The sequence below is a fragment of the Haemorhous mexicanus genome, chromosome 10, assembly GCF_027477595.1.
Source record: "Haemorhous mexicanus isolate bHaeMex1 chromosome 10, bHaeMex1.pri, whole genome shotgun sequence".
Classification (NCBI taxonomy): Eukaryota; Metazoa; Chordata; class Aves; order Passeriformes; family Fringillidae; genus Haemorhous; species Haemorhous mexicanus.
In genome coordinates this window covers 7,076,237-7,091,110 of record NC_082350.1, presented here as the reverse complement: position 1 = coordinate 7,091,110, position 14,874 = coordinate 7,076,237, and the positions used below count along the sequence as shown (strand labels likewise).

General features: G+C 45.6%; 1 protein-coding gene across 3 annotated transcripts in view; it reads left to right on the top strand.

The window, feature by feature from the left end:
• The window catches only part of VPS8 (VPS8 subunit of CORVET complex), a 66,514-nt gene that overhangs the window by 26,763 nt on the left and 24,877 nt on the right, over positions 1–14,874 (top strand). For all 3 annotated transcript variants that reach the window (XM_059855140.1, XM_059855141.1, XM_059855139.1), the window contains exons 25-34: positions 159–231; positions 2,103–2,222; positions 2,761–2,832; positions 5,283–5,402; positions 6,507–6,563; positions 6,923–7,005; positions 8,289–8,373; positions 9,348–9,446; positions 12,394–12,483; positions 12,865–12,911. In XM_059855140.1, the coding sequence (XP_059711123.1) occupies positions 159–231; positions 2,103–2,222; positions 2,761–2,832; positions 5,283–5,402; positions 6,507–6,563; positions 6,923–7,005; positions 8,289–8,373; positions 9,348–9,446; positions 12,394–12,483; positions 12,865–12,911 (846 nt within the window). The remainder of the gene's footprint in view (positions 1–158; positions 232–2,102; positions 2,223–2,760; positions 2,833–5,282; positions 5,403–6,506; positions 6,564–6,922; positions 7,006–8,288; positions 8,374–9,347; positions 9,447–12,393; positions 12,484–12,864; positions 12,912–14,874) is intronic.

Sequence of the window (14,874 nt, the reverse complement as noted above, 5' to 3'; positions counted from 1 at the left end):
AGCAGTGCTGCCTGGGATGCTTCTCGCTTTCATGATTTACAAAATAAATTGGTTTGCCTTGTGTTAAGGTTGTCCTGAAAATTAAGTCAAAAAATGAACAATTCTCAATGTCTTTAATGTCAGGTGTATTAAAATGCCTTTCCCCTCCTTTTCTGTAGCTGCTGCTTGGCAGGCCGTGCATATCCATTGGGTGACATTCCTGAAGATCTGGTACCTCTGGTGAAAAATCAGGTGAGAAACCTCTTGGAAGGCAACTTCCTCATATGAGGTTTTTAGAAGAAGCTGAATATGTCTTATTTCATGGGTTTCCAAGGGAAAACTATTTTCAGTCTGATAACTGTATCTTTGTGATATGAATGTATCCTGCTGTAATTACAAAATTAGTTTTTAACTGATGAAATCCAACAGTTGTTGCAGTCTGAACATTTAAACGTAATATTTTTCTTCCAATTGTAAATTGGGGGCTGGGAACTGAGAGATCTCAGTGATTGGGTTTTTTGCCTTACTCTTTACCACAGAGTTACCAAAAATGTGTAGCTGTTTCTTGTTTGCAAACTTAATGTGTCAAATATGGGAGGGTCTTCCCTGTTTTTAAATGCAAATAACACCGGATTGACTCTGGGGAGAAATGTCTCTAAGTAGCTCTTGGTTGTAGGTTTCTTAAAAGCTTTTGGCTCCTTTGGACTAAACTGACAATTTCTTGAAACAGGAAATTACTTATCATTGCTTTTTGTGCCCACAAAACTTCTTCCTAAGTTTCTGGCTAGCTTTACAACAAATATTTTTTTGCCCTTTTAGCATTTCACTTCAGTTTCGGAGTTCCAGTGAGAAGCAAGTGCCTTTTCTTTTGCACTTTCTCTTTGCAGTACAATGGAGCAGCCAGTTTTTGAATGTGGGGTGGGTTTTTGTTTGGGGTTTTTCTGGTTTTGGGTTTTGTTTCCTAGTCCAGAACTTGTAGCTCTATGTACGTGGTAGCTCTGGGTTCCTGCAGCCTCTTTCTTCAGCAGCTGCGCAAACCAGCCCTCTCCACTTTGCTGGGCCAAGCACTGGCTGCTACCCTCTCCCAAGGTTCTTGGGTTGCCTCCTGCTCAGGCTCTGAGGGGAAGCAGGAGCCCAGTCAGCAGCAGCAGCCCTGGGAAGAGCCTTCAGCCTCTCCTTTCTGTGGCTCCTGGTGGTGTTCCTGAGAGCTGGGTTTAAGTAACACCTTTGTGTCTGGTGGGTTTGTTTTGTTTTCTTAAGCATTCCTAGCTGCCAGAGGTCAGCAGGGAAGGTGTGGATCTGACAGGCAAGCTGCTAAATCCTGCTGGATTCACTGCCACTGTGCTGACAGAAAATGAACTCAGAACAGGAGTAAATGGGGGAACATGGCACTTGCAGAGGGTGGCTGGGAGAACACATGGCCTGTCAGTTTTCCATGGGATCCCAGTGTGTACCTGACACATATTCCTGAGTGCTGCTCCAGCCTGGAGCCACCTGCTCCCTTCCTGCTGGCAGCCAGCTCTGCTGTGAGCCTGGCTGAGACACCTGCAGCTGGTCCTGCCCTCTTGGTTCCCTGGGACAGTCTGGACACCTCTGTCGGGGACTCTGTAAAAGGAGTTTATTTTGGAAGATGCCCTCAAATTTCATGAACTGCAAAGTCAGTTGAAGAGACAAGAGTTGAAAAGCGCCTCAGTCAGTCTTTGCAGTGCCAAAAGCTTTGTGCCTCACAGTGAGGGGGCAGATTGACTGGCTCTTCCCAAGTGAACTGCTGACAAGGAGAGGAGCTGTGCCCTGGATAAGGAGGAGTTGCACAGCTTCCCAGGAAAGCTGCCAGGAAGGGGGAGAGGGAGTTTTCTAATTTCACACACTTCTGTCTGCAAGTATAAATAAGCCTTTATTTTTGTTTGATCTTAAATTTTGATTGATCTTAAATTGCTTGGTGAGTCTTAGGAGGAGCTGACAAGCAACAAAAAACACCGCTCAAATAAGAGCCGATGGACTCCTAAGGGGCTTTAAAGCTCAGGTACAAAGCAGATCACAGTGCTGCTTTCCCACACACTTGTGCTCCCAGTTATCTGAAATCCATAGGAAATCTGCTGTCTTTGCTTGCCTTGTCCTTGCAGGTGTTTGAGTTCCTGATCCGGCTGCACTCAGCTGAGGGCTCTGTGGATGAGGAGGTGTATCCCTACGTTCGCACCCTGCTGCACTTTGACACACGGGAATTCCTCAACGTGCTGGCTCTGGTAAGAGACCCTGGCTTTCTGAGAGGAAAGTGCTCTGCCAGTTCTCCCTTCATCAGTGAGGTTCCTGTCAATAAATGCATGCTTTAGCTAAACCAGGAGTTCCTGGCTCGGGGCAGGAACAGTTCTGGTGCTTTTCCTATGATATATCAGAGGGAATCACAGTAGTCCTTTGTGGCCTTAAATACAGAGTGATGAACATGACATTACACAGTGAAAGTTCTGTAAACAGACGGAGGAAAAACAAGAATAATATATTTGTAAAGAGTGCTCTAGTGCCTGTCTCTATCTCCTGCATGGGAATCTTTCTTTCCAAATTTCTAGAATTTTCTGTCTTTTTGGACCCATTGCTTTTACCTGAATGTGTAAAAATCATTTTGGTAGTTACAAAAGAGCAAATTATACTTGGAACCTGCTGTTTAGGGATATGCAGAGAAAGGACTTAAACCAGCACTGGCTGCTTTGTCATGTGGCTGCTGCTTTGTATTTGCTGTTATTCTGAGAGATTCTGCTCAAGGTGTCAGTGTTTTGCCTCTTGCAGACTTTTGAAGACTTCAAGAATGATAAGCAAGCTGTCGAGTATCAACAGAGAATTGTAGACATTCTTCTGAAAGTGAGTGTGCCTAAAAGTGAACTGTTTGTATCTGACTGATTGCATGCAGTGCTCTGCAGTACAGCCTGTAATCTGGAGGTGTTTCCAGTCCTGCCCTGGCTGACGCCTCTGAGAAGGTGCTGGGCAGGAGCATGGATTCACCTCAGCCAAAGCTGTAGGTTGGATATTCAGGAGTGATGATTCATGCACTTTAAATATGCTGACAGAGAGGTCTCCTTTCCTGTGATTTCACCTGGGTGGTGCTTTGTCAAATTTCTCATCTCTGCACCATTAAGTTTATTTTTGTTTGCTTCTCCTTGAATCTACTCCCTGATTGCTTCTGAGCCTGAAAAAGGTCCCTGGTAACCTGTGCTTGGCAGGGTGCCACTGCTTTTCTGCTGAATCCCTGCTCCCTGTGCCTGCCAGTGCTATGTTTGGGATGCAGCTTTTCCAGGATGACAGGCCTATCTTTAGTTTAGGAGAGAAGAGGAATGTCAGTTATCAGCCTGGTACTCTGGAAATCATTGTCACCCCCAGCCCCTGTTCCCAACAATGGATGTTCCCATTAAAAGCTCTCACTGCCAAGCACCGTTTGCTTTCCCCTCCAAGCTGTCACCATTAATCATGAGTGACTCCACTTGGAAGCTGTTTATGTATAAACATACAATAAGTAGCATTTCCCTGTCCCTGTCATCACTGATAGATGAGACAAGGGCACAGTGAGTGACTTGGGTGGCAGTGCTGCTGCAGTGGGCTGAGACAATGCCACTGTGAGGGGTTTTGTGAGCCTGCTGGAGCAGGATGTGGCTCTGAGGGGTGTTTTAGCCCTGTGCTGGCTCAGCCCCTCTGGTTTGTGTCCTGAGCTGCTGTTAGCAGGAGGTGGCACACTGCAGCCATGTTCCAGAGCTGCTGGGGATGTGTTCCTGTCATGGCACCAACAGCAGAAGGGCTGCAGCATTGCATCTTCAGGCAAACAATGTGGTGTTTAGACAACTGTCAGTCCTTTGGTCTGAAGTCTGCTGTCCTTTTGGATAAAAGTTAAAAACTCTTGAAGCTTTAAATTTGAATTTGTCATTAGCAATAAAGAAAGCACCTAGGAAATAGCTCTGCTTTTGAAACAGTTTGGTGAACACAGACATTCTGCTAATGCTGATCAAAACTTTGCCAAATGGATCATGTATGTGGCTGGTCTACAGCCTCTGGGAAGTTGCTCTATTCCAGGGATGCAGTATGCTCACCTTAACATTGACTGACAAGGACCCAGTTTGTGAAAAACAAAGCTAAAATTAGTAAAACACTCCAAAATATTTCAGTGAATAATTTTTTAATGGTGTTAGGTAGTGATATTCTGACTAGGCTCCTGTAAGAAATATCCTTTTTAGACAGAAAATGAAAACTGAAAAAGAATTATTACATTAGCTGGTGTCTCAAGCAGAGCTCTGCTTGATTCTGTAATGTGTCTGGCCTGCCTGCCTCTCTTGTGTGACACAACCATTAGCATCTCTTGGGGTCTGAAACTCTGGGTCACTTGAGGAAATCAACTGACTCCCCCCAGCTCTGAGTGAATGAGATGATAAACTGTGAGCTGCTCCATGGGCTTTGCTACAGGAGTTCTTAGATCTTAGCTGACAGAATTGTCCAGGTGATGGCTTTCCTCCCGGCTTAAACACACTGCTCTTAGAGGGGACTCTCCAAACAGGGGCAGTTTACTTTCACTTGGGGTTTAGGATTTTTTGAAGCAGGAGACACCAAGTCAGGACACATCAGGCTCATGTTTTTTTTACACCAGACAGGTGAAAAGCACTTCTTGGGTTTCCAATCCCTTTTGTAGTGAATCTTAGATATTCCTTTTTTCTGTAATTTCAAGTCAGCACAACCACAAGTTTCTCTAAATATTGTTAGACTAATGCTAATGTAATGTGAGAAAAACCTTTCCCCAAACCTGCAGTTGTTTCTTAGCTATTAGAGTAGTTGTTTGCATGCCACAGTTGAAGTGGTGAAATGGGGCTTGAAATGAGGTGTTTGAGGTTGTTTTCTCCTATAATAATTGTGCTTTAACTATGTGATAGCATTTCTCTGCTCAGAAGCTGCTCCATGTTCCATGATCAACACAGGCTACAGAGGCAGAGACAAATGTGGGTTTGGAGCCTCTTCACACCTGAAAACCAGGGACATGCAAGAATTCTTCCCTTGAGTAGGGGGAAGAGAGGTGGAGCATCTTCACCTTTGGGGCAGAAGTGCTTTAGCAAGGACACATCCGCTGCCTGTATCTTCAGGTGACACAGCTGAATGCTGGAGAAGGGGACTTGTGTTTGACCTTCAGGATGGACTAACACCAGGAGGTGTCTGGGGTAGGAGGGGACACGATGGCTCACAGGGATTTCTTCTGGTCCCATTTACTCTCCCAAAGGCATCTGCAGCATCAGTTCTTTGTGGGTTTATTTTTCCCTTTTGTCTCCAACATTTCTCAGGTCATGGTGGAGAATTCTGACTTCACCCCATCACAGGTTGGCTGTCTCTTTACCTTCCTTGCCCGGCAGCTCGCCAAGCCCAACAACACCTTGTTTGTCAACAGGACACTGTTTGACCAGGCAAGTGTTCCTGAGTGTGTGTGGCATTCCAAGCAGGATGCACTTCTGCAGAAAGTGTGGCCAGTGCTGTAGACTGGAGCAGATCTGGAGGAACTGGTGCCTTATAACCAGGTGGCATCTTGCTGTGGTTTCCAAGGAGCAACATAGGGCAGACCATGGAAGCACAGTACACCATGTTTCAGCTTGTCTGGAGCTGTGGAACAAACAGCATTTCATCCTAGGAAGTGCTCAAGGCCAGGCTGGATGAAGCTCTGAGCAGTCTTGTCTAGTGGAAGGTGTCCCTGCCCATGGCAGAGAGGTGGAACTGGATGAGCTTTTAAGTCCATTCCAACCCAAGCCAGTCTTGGGTTGGAAGGGACTTAAAAGGGACTTGGGATAAGAGGTGTCAACTAAAATTACATTAGTGAGCTTATAGAGCACATAAGTGTAGTTGGTAATTTTTAGTTCAGTGGCCACTGCCTTCTCTGCTGTTTGAAAAAGGAATTTACACCAAGGTATACCCAAAGCTTGCATGAGTTAACTTTGTATCCCAGCTTAAGTCATAGAAATTCCTGGGACTGATGAGGAGGCTTCACTGGCTGCAGCAGTGTTGCTGTGATGATAGTAGGGATGTATGAGCACTAATAAAAATGAATTAGAATATATTCTGTCCTTGGTCCTAATTTAAGACTGAAGAACTCTGTGGAGACTAAACAGATTTGGATTCAACATTTTTATTCCACATATATTAAATGTTATGAATTACATAATTTCCTGTTTTCCTGATGAGATGGCACAGTCCAGGAGAGCGGGTCAGTGTAGTGATGCAAGCTGTTTGGTGTGTAGTCTGAAGCAGAAACTTGGGGTTCCCTGAGTACTTCTATATTCCCTGGGTTCCCTAAAGTTTGGTTCTAGATCCTGGTGCAGAGTCCTGTGTTTCCCTCTCAGGAGTCTTTCAGCAGTTCTCTGGCATTCTAGTATTCCCAGTTTGCTTCCAGGTACATTCAGATGGCCCCGTTGTTTGGTGGTTTGCTGTGCCACTGCTGGTGCTCAGGGTGTGCTGGTCAGTTTGTGCTCCCAGCTGTGCCAGCCAGGCCTGGCTCACACCAGTGTCTCCCTTGGCAGGTGCTGGAGTTCCTGTGCAGCCCAGATGATGATTCCCGGCATTCTGAGAGGCAGCAGGTAAGAGCCTTCCAGGGATGCTCCCTGGAGCACCAGGCAATGCCAGGCTGTGGAGCAGAATTTGGCCTTGGGAGTGAGTATGGGCTTTGGGTCACATGCCAAAGACATGGGCATGGCAATATTGGGCAGTGCTGGGCACAGCGGGAGGGAAGGGTCCCACCCCAGCACTGCCTGCAGGAACAAGAACAGAGGCAGGCAAGTTCTCATAAGCTCATGTCCTTCCTAGTTAAAGGACTGTCAATTAACAACTCAGTAAAGTCAGCCCTGTGTTCTTACCATGTTTAATGCAGCAGGAGCAGTGGACTTGTAGTGCTGCTGCTGTTGCTGCCCTGTAAACAGCTGGTGTTCAATCTCTGCAGGTCCTTTTGGAGCTGCTCCAGGCAGGAGGGATCGTGCAGTTTGAAGAGAGCCGCCTTATCCAAATGGCAGAGAAGGCTGAGTTGTGAGTCACTGGACACAATATATAAAAACTGCCTTTAAATCTCTTCCACAGGTCTTTCTTGGCTCCACTTTCCTTGTTTCTACTTTGTAACTGTGTTTGGGGTTATTTTCCCTGTGCATTCACGTTATGTTTAATTTAAGATGTTCACATTTAGTCCCAGACTTTCTTTCTTGGGTGTTCTCTGAGAAAGCTTTGTTAAGAAAAGAAGGGGTAGAGCTGTGGAAACCCTTCAGGAGAAACCCTGTGGGATTTGATGAGTTGTAACACTCTCCATCCTAGAGCCCAGGCTGTGCTCAGAGGTACATTTGTCTATTGGAGTGCTCTGCCCTTGGCAGATGGAGATGCCTGGTTGGGGTGAGACCCACAGGTGGATTTAAAAGCATAGAGGGGTCTGGAGCCACCCCCATGGTACTTGTTTTAGAATTGAGTAGGAGATACAAAAACAGTGTCTGGAAAGGCTGAAAATTTCCAGCATCTCCTTTAGGTGCTTTATGATTCCAGAAAGAGTCTGTTATGCCAGAGCAGAGCCAGCCAGGGAGGGCATCTTCATCCATGTCATGAGTTTGGGTGTTACATGAATGAATCCACAAAGGACCAGAAGGAGAACAGTAGAGGGTGGGCCATGCCTGTTCTCCTGTGTGTCCTAAAAGGAGTAAGTCAATCAAATTTTTCAGAGTCAATAAACACATTTTTTTTCTCCTTGCTTCAGAGAATTTGACAGCCAGACCCCCAGCTCAGCCACTTCCATCAGATCTGAAAGAACTACAGTGTAATATTAATTATCAGACTCTTGATTTGGTTTGACTCAGTTACATCTGATTTTATGTAAAGTCTCAAAATATTGAAGATATTTATTAAAATGTGAAGGTAGGAAGCTGTGTCATAATACGTTGTTGAGTCATGTTCAGTGAATTTCTTCAATTAAGTGTAGTGGATTGACCTAACTTAGAGCAGAGTGTTGTGGAAACAAAGATCATCTCTGGCAGCAGAACCTGTGAGACCGGATTTCATTAAGAGTTGTTATCTTCTGTGTCTTGCCTCTCCCCTTAGTAGCTCCACTTTTCTCTGTTCTGTGTGATAATTTCCCAGAAGAGGGAGCTTGATGGGCAACCCTGATGGGTTGAAGTTGGCCCGAGGCTGGCACAAATGGCACTCCAGCACTCTGGAGCCCCCCAGCCTGTGTGCTGAAAACCTCAATGTAAGACACATCCAAATGCTGCCTGTCTGTTGTGCTGGCTCAGCTGAGTGCCTTTCCTGACATGGGAAGTTTCCCTTCCTTTCAGCTATCAGATCTGTGAGTTCATGTATGAGCGGCAGCTTCGCTATGACAAAATCATCGGCTGTTACCTGCGGGATCCCCTGAGGAAGGTGAGGAACTCTGGTGCTCCTGGCCTTTGTGCTTGGTGGCCATGCAGCCTGTCCTGCTGGGCACAGCTGCCTTGCTCTTCTAGCATAATTGCCTTAAAAATGCCCTGAACAGTTCAGGTTTCTTAGTTGTAGTCAAAGCTGTTTGTGTTTGTCTAGTGGAGAGGAGTTGATTTTTTTTTTTTTTTTAAGTTTCAGAGTTTTCCTTTATTTTTAAATCTAGTGCTAATATATCAAATCTGAGTGCAAGGTGGGATTTGCTGCAGATGGGGCTAACTGTAGTACCTTTTTGTTTCTGCCATTGGCTCCCACATTTCTTCCCCTGGACACAGGCTCTCTGCCCTTATTCTTTCTCTGCCATTACCTTCAGCATGCACACCTGCCACAGTTCTTGAGGTGTTCCCTTCCCTACCACCCACAGAAGTTGGGATGAGAGTCTGACAAATGTGACCTCATCAGGTCCTTAAACCCACAATGCTGAATGTTGTGTGGGTGGAGGAGTCAGAAGAGGAGGTTGTGATAGGGAGGTGGTTGAAAACTGTGACACAGGAGAGCACCTGAGCAGGGGACAGTGCAGGAGGGCCTGAGGGAGAGGCCAGGGAGGAGCTCAGGAATGTGCTGGGAAAACTGAGATACCCCCTGGCTGAGTGTCCTCTCTGCCTGTGCTCCTAGCTCAAGTGATGTCCTGTCCTTTCTTTCCCTGTGGGTAAGAGGGAGACATTTCTGGTTGGGGAAGAACAATTCTCTTTGACCTCAGTGCTTAACACATTAGCACCAGATTCCCCTCAGCTCTCTTTTCCTTCAGGAACTCTTTAGGGACATAGAGCCTCCCTGCAGATAACTCATCCTGACCTACTTGGAGAAGACTAGCCTTGAGGTTATGCCAAGGCTGCTGGAAGCACTCTTGTTTCCAAAAGCCAGTGCTGTCAGTGGTGCTGCAGAACACACTGCAGCATTTATGGGTTTGTGCCTTACAGGAAGAAGTTTTCAACTACATCCACAACATCCTGTCCATGCCTGGCTACAGTGCTGAGGAGAAGCAGCTGGTGTGGCAGAAAGCTTTGGACCATATAGAGGTAGGTGCAGTCTGTCCTGCACCCACAGTCCCTCAGCTCCTGCTAATGGCTCTTGGATGTGCTGGCTGCTTTTCCAGAAGCATGAGTGTCCAGTGCTGAGTCACAGCTGTTGAGACAGCTCTGATGTCAGCTCGGAGCTCTCACACATCAGTGCAAGTGCCTCTCTCAGAGTAAGGCTGGCTTCCTGGCCTTCCTGGTTTCAAGTGCTGCTCTTTGGATAATGGTGCCTGCTCAGGGGGGTGATGGGTAGTGAGTGCTGTGGAGCAGGAGAGGGATCCATTAGCAAGTGTTCCATCTCCTGAGCATGCAGCAGCAGCAAGGCAGGGTATGGACATCACTGACCTCACAGGCTGTGGGATCCAGCTCCTCACCCTGTTCCCTCACACTGATAAGTGCATTCAGCCCTGGTGCCCTGGCACTGCTAACCTGGGGAATGATGGGGTCACGACTTCTTTGTAAGACACGGGCTGCTGCTAGACTTCTCCAACTAATAATTTTTCCCATGTTTTCAGTCTCTGTCAGCTTCAGGGGATGAAGATGTCTGAAATGATTGTCCAGTCAGTAGATGTGGGGAATCTGTAATATTTCTAGTTCCTGTAAGGTGCTGTCAGTCCCCACCAGGGTGATCTGGAGATAAGCCAGGAAAATAATTCTGTCTGTAAAACAAGCCTTGCAGACAACACTCCTTGGCAGAAATTGACCACAGAATCTGTATCCTGTGAGGCAGACAAAAAGCTAATGGGCACATCCAGAGTACTTTTAGTTTTTACCAGCATCTGCAAGTAGTGCATGACTAATGAGAAAATGGACCAAGAGGGAGAGTGATTCAAAAGGTAATGCACAAAGAAACCCTGGGAATACTGCTGCCTGACATGGGGCTCACTGAGCTCACAGCCCTTCTCCAGAGCCACTGGCAGAGCTGTGGGACTGGTGGGGATGGTTGTGCTGGGTCTGAGCAGGCCTGACTTATTGCAACCTCATCAGAGGTTGCAATAAGTAACTGGGGTTCCAGGTTGGGCAAGCTGCAGCTGCTGTGCTGCTTCCTTCCTCTCCTGCATCCCTGGTTCCCCAGAGAGCTGCTGGGAAGGTGATGGGCTCTGTGGGTCACCTTTCTTAGGTACTGTCACCGAGATCAGCTCCCTGATTCATTTTGGCATCTTCTATTTCTCAGGACTGGTAAACCTAGTGGTTTAGCAGCCTGATGGCTGCTGTGGGCTTTTGTCCTTTTCCATTGTGTTAATCCTGCTCTCAGACATTTAAAAGACTTGGAACAGTAAATAATACTTTACTTTACTGGTGTGAAGATGTGATTTCAGCTTTTAGGACAGCTGTCATTTGCTGAGCTATGAATTCAGCAAACAGTCTCTTCAGGCAAAACTAGCAGTGTCTGGAGAGGATTTCCTGGTGATTGTATGGCAGAAAGTGGAGTTTGTGGTCAGTGCCACTTTTAATTTTTCCCATCATCTCACAGCCATTGTTCATGATGTTTATGTTTAAAAAATAAGCTCTGTTCTCTTCAGTCACACAAGAGTCCTTTTCTACCCTCATACCCACATGCCTTGTGTCAGTTCTGTCCCCTCAAGGGCTCTCTAAGCAGTACCATGTTGGCAGGTTGTTCAGACCTGGGAGAGGATAGAAACCCAAGCACCAAATGTTTTGCTGGGGGATGGGCTCTGAAGGTTGCACTGATTCCAGACAGGGAGATTGGGCCAGCTCCCTCCAGCCTGGCATTCCTACCTTCAGCAGTCCTGGAGACTCCCAGGAGGGTTTGTCCAGAGAAGGAAGTAGATTAAGGCAGTCCCACTGCATCCTTTCTGTGTCCCTCTGCACTGTTGTGCTTAAGGTGTTTTGGACTGCCTGGGTTTGTGGGGTGAAAGAGTCACGGGGATGCAGTGAGGGACTGAGCTTGTGCAGTAAAGCTGTGGGGTCAAACACTGCAGAACTTCTTCTGGAGCAGGCAGGTTTTCCTCTGGAAACCTCACCAAAGGCATCAGCTGTGACAGCTCTTCCTAAAGAGCTCGTGGAATGGTCAGGCTCTTCCTTGCTTCCCTTTGCCCCAGTCTGTTGTCAGCACTGGCTGTATTCAGTGGCTGCTCTGTCTGGGGGCCAAGCAACTGCTAAGGAACTTTGCAAACTTTGGGATTTTCCCCAGATGTACATTTGTGATAATTTTCTTTCTTTACTGCTGTAACAGTTGGTTTTGTTCATTAAAGAAATGTTTTCTCATTTTTAGGTTCAGCAAGGGCTTTTGGGACAGGTTACCAGGTGCACAGTGTTGTTTTGTAGCAGTTGCTTCTCATTTATTTGGAAGGGTTAGAAGCAAAAAGCTCACATTGCAGGTTGTGTAAACTTGTAAGATATGAAGCCTTTTAGCTCAAGCTTGACAGAAAGCAGACCCACAGGCATCTAAATTATTTTTGTTTCCTTGTATTACAATAAAGAAATTGCTTTTTCATGTCTGGACAGGTATCAGTTATGGTGAACAGTTACAGGTAACTTGCTTTTAAACCTCTGGTTTGGTTCAGTTCAAGCCAGTTAAACACTGTTTCCATTGGACTGAGAAATTTCCAAGGGTTGGTTGTTTCCTCTTTCCTGCTGGCTCACAGTTGGCACTGGGAGTGCTCTGTCTTGTTGGCAGGGGGTAAAGGCAGTTGTCAGAAAACTTGATGAATAACTTCCTCTCTGTAGGACTGAGGTGCGTTCTTGGTGTGAGGAATTTTGTATTCTTCAAGGCCTTTTGTGTAGCAAAAAATCAACTTTCAAAAGTTCTTTTTTACCAAATACCCTTCTATTTTTTTCTACATCTCTCTGTGCAATGGTGTTTGTTGTCTTACACTTGCGTCTTGGCAGAAGTGCAGTTACAGTGTGGATGGGCTTGGTGATGCTCCATAATTATATTGCCTGTGAAGTCAAAAGGAATTAATTTGGTTGTGTTTCCCCCCCAAAGGAGCTGCTGGTGCTGAGCCCAGGTAAAGCAGCTGACCTGGCAGCCATTCACTTCAGCGAGCAGCTCGAGAGCATCATCTCCAACCTGCAGGTGAAGTGTCAAACTCCATTAGTGTGGGGCTCCTGTGCAGTAGGGATGTCATTCCTGTAGGACATGATTGCTAAGAGTCATGGTGAGGTATTGCTGTGTCAGAAACAGAAGAAAAATAGGCTATAGCTACTCACTGATAGGGATTGCTACATCTCAATTATATGGCCTGTTTGTAGAGTTCTGGCCATAAAAATGTATAGGCTCAGAGCTGCTGGTTGCAGCTCTTAGTTGGGATTCAGTGTGGCTGGGAGTCCCAGAGCAGCTCCTGCAGGAGACAGCAGCTGGGAACTGTTTTCTTCAGTGGATATAGTTCAAGGATCACTGTATTTTTAATAAATCACATTCTTTAAAATAACAATACTGTCTCCTCCTGTTGTACAGGACCAGTTCTTGCTCTTCCAGTTCCTGAGGAGTCTCCTTGATCCAAGGTATGTAGAAAGTGGGACTGTTTACAAACTGCAGTGTGCAAGTGTGGATTCAAATCAATCCTTTGAACCAGTGCATCAGTAGCCAGCCTGTGGCCAAGACCAGGCTTAGGAAAGGTGACCTGCTCCTCAGGGTGCCCCAAGCTGAGAAGAGCAGCCCAAAAGAAGCATTGTGGGGAGCATCCTTCAGGGGAGTCCCTGCCAGCTCCCTGCCTGGGAAGTGCTGTGGGCTCCAGTGCTTGGAATGTGCTGCCTCTGGCATGTAGCAAGGAGCTTGGGCACTGCTGCTCCAGAGGGCTGTGGAATGGTTACCCTGGGGCTGGAGCACCATTTCTCTTCTCAGCAATGGCAGCTTCTCTTCCTAACTCACTGCTTTGGTTACTTGACTGAGATCCCTGAGGTTAACATAACATAAACAGAAGAGCATTTTGGTCAACTGACATTTTTAGTTTTTGTCTTGTTTCAGGACTGCTGCCATATTTCACTGCAAGCTCCTCTTTAACTACTTGCTTGCTTCCTCTGTGCCTGTTCTTTCAGTGCTTCACCACTGTGTTCTTTCTGTTAAATCACTATCAAATGCTACAAGACATTTATATATGCACAGCTCCAGTTGCTTTCAAGCAATTGTTAATGCAACTGAGGGAGAGATCTTGGTTTGTCGATTAATCACAAATTAATTGTGCTTATTGAAGAGGAGGAGTAGGAAAAGGCAATATTATCTAAATCCAAGTGTCAATGTTTCAGTTTTTGTCAAAGTGGAATAAAAAGCATGCTTTGGAAGCCAGAACTAATTAATCAATCACCTCTTGGATTTTAATGTAAAGTAAGGAAAGAAACCAACCAACCCAAACCAAAGCCAAAATCCCAAATGTACATTTCATTCTTTCCTGAGTTTTACAGACATGTTTGTGTGGAAGGTGTTAATTTCCACACCTCCTGTTTTCTCCAGGGTCAAAACAAAATTAAAAAATATGTTGGTTGGGTTTTATAGGAAAGAAATCAGATTATTTAGTTAATCAGTGATTAATTGAAAAAAAAAATGTATTTAAGCAGAAATGAAACCCAGCTGGATGTTAAGTAGGACTTTGTTTATGCTGTGATATCACTTGCACCTAGTGAAGGTAGTAATTAACCTGGATTCTAATCTTATGCACAGAGTGCCTCCCATAATCTCTGAGTAATAAACATATCTAATTTCACTCTACCATAATTAGAGTTAAATAGACCCATTTCTCCTGTAGTTACCTTCTGATCACAGGCAACATGTGATGTGTTCAAACCAGCAGTGGAAAACAACGTTGTGCATCTGATCTCCCTTTGAGGGAAGCTCTCTGCTTTTCCCTCAAGGATGCTGTTCCATGTGGTGCACTAGGCCACGTGGCTTTTTCTTAATAACACTCAGATCCTGAGGTCTGTTCTCAGTGCTGGGAAGTTGTTTGCTTCTAAAACCTATTGAAATGAGCTGAACTGTATCCTGGGAGAGGCAGGGAGAAAGGTAAAATCTTGCTCTGCAGATCTACTTGCAGAGGCACATACTCTTTGTAGTATATTTATACATAAAATAGTGGTTAGGCTCTTCTGCAGCATCTGTCTCTTTTCATCCACTCTCAATGTTTATGTGCTTTTGTGAAGCAAAATTTTTGTCGAAGTAAAGATTCTTAGAGCAGTAAATGAGCTTTTTAAGGTCTCAAATACAAATGATTGCTTGATCATATGGGGACAAGACTCATCATGCTGGTCTAACTATCCGAGTTGGTGGAATTGCATTAGGGATTAATTTGGCCCATTTAATTTAGCTAGAGATTTATTTTTAAGGAGGTGGAAGGGGGAAGGGAGGAAACAGGGTTAACAGGAATTGCCTGGGGAAATTAAAACCAAATGGCTGAATGTTTGTAGCATAAAGCAGCCCCAGGAACCAGAGAATGTAGCAGGGATTGCTCAGCTCATTAATCACAGTCTTTGCTAC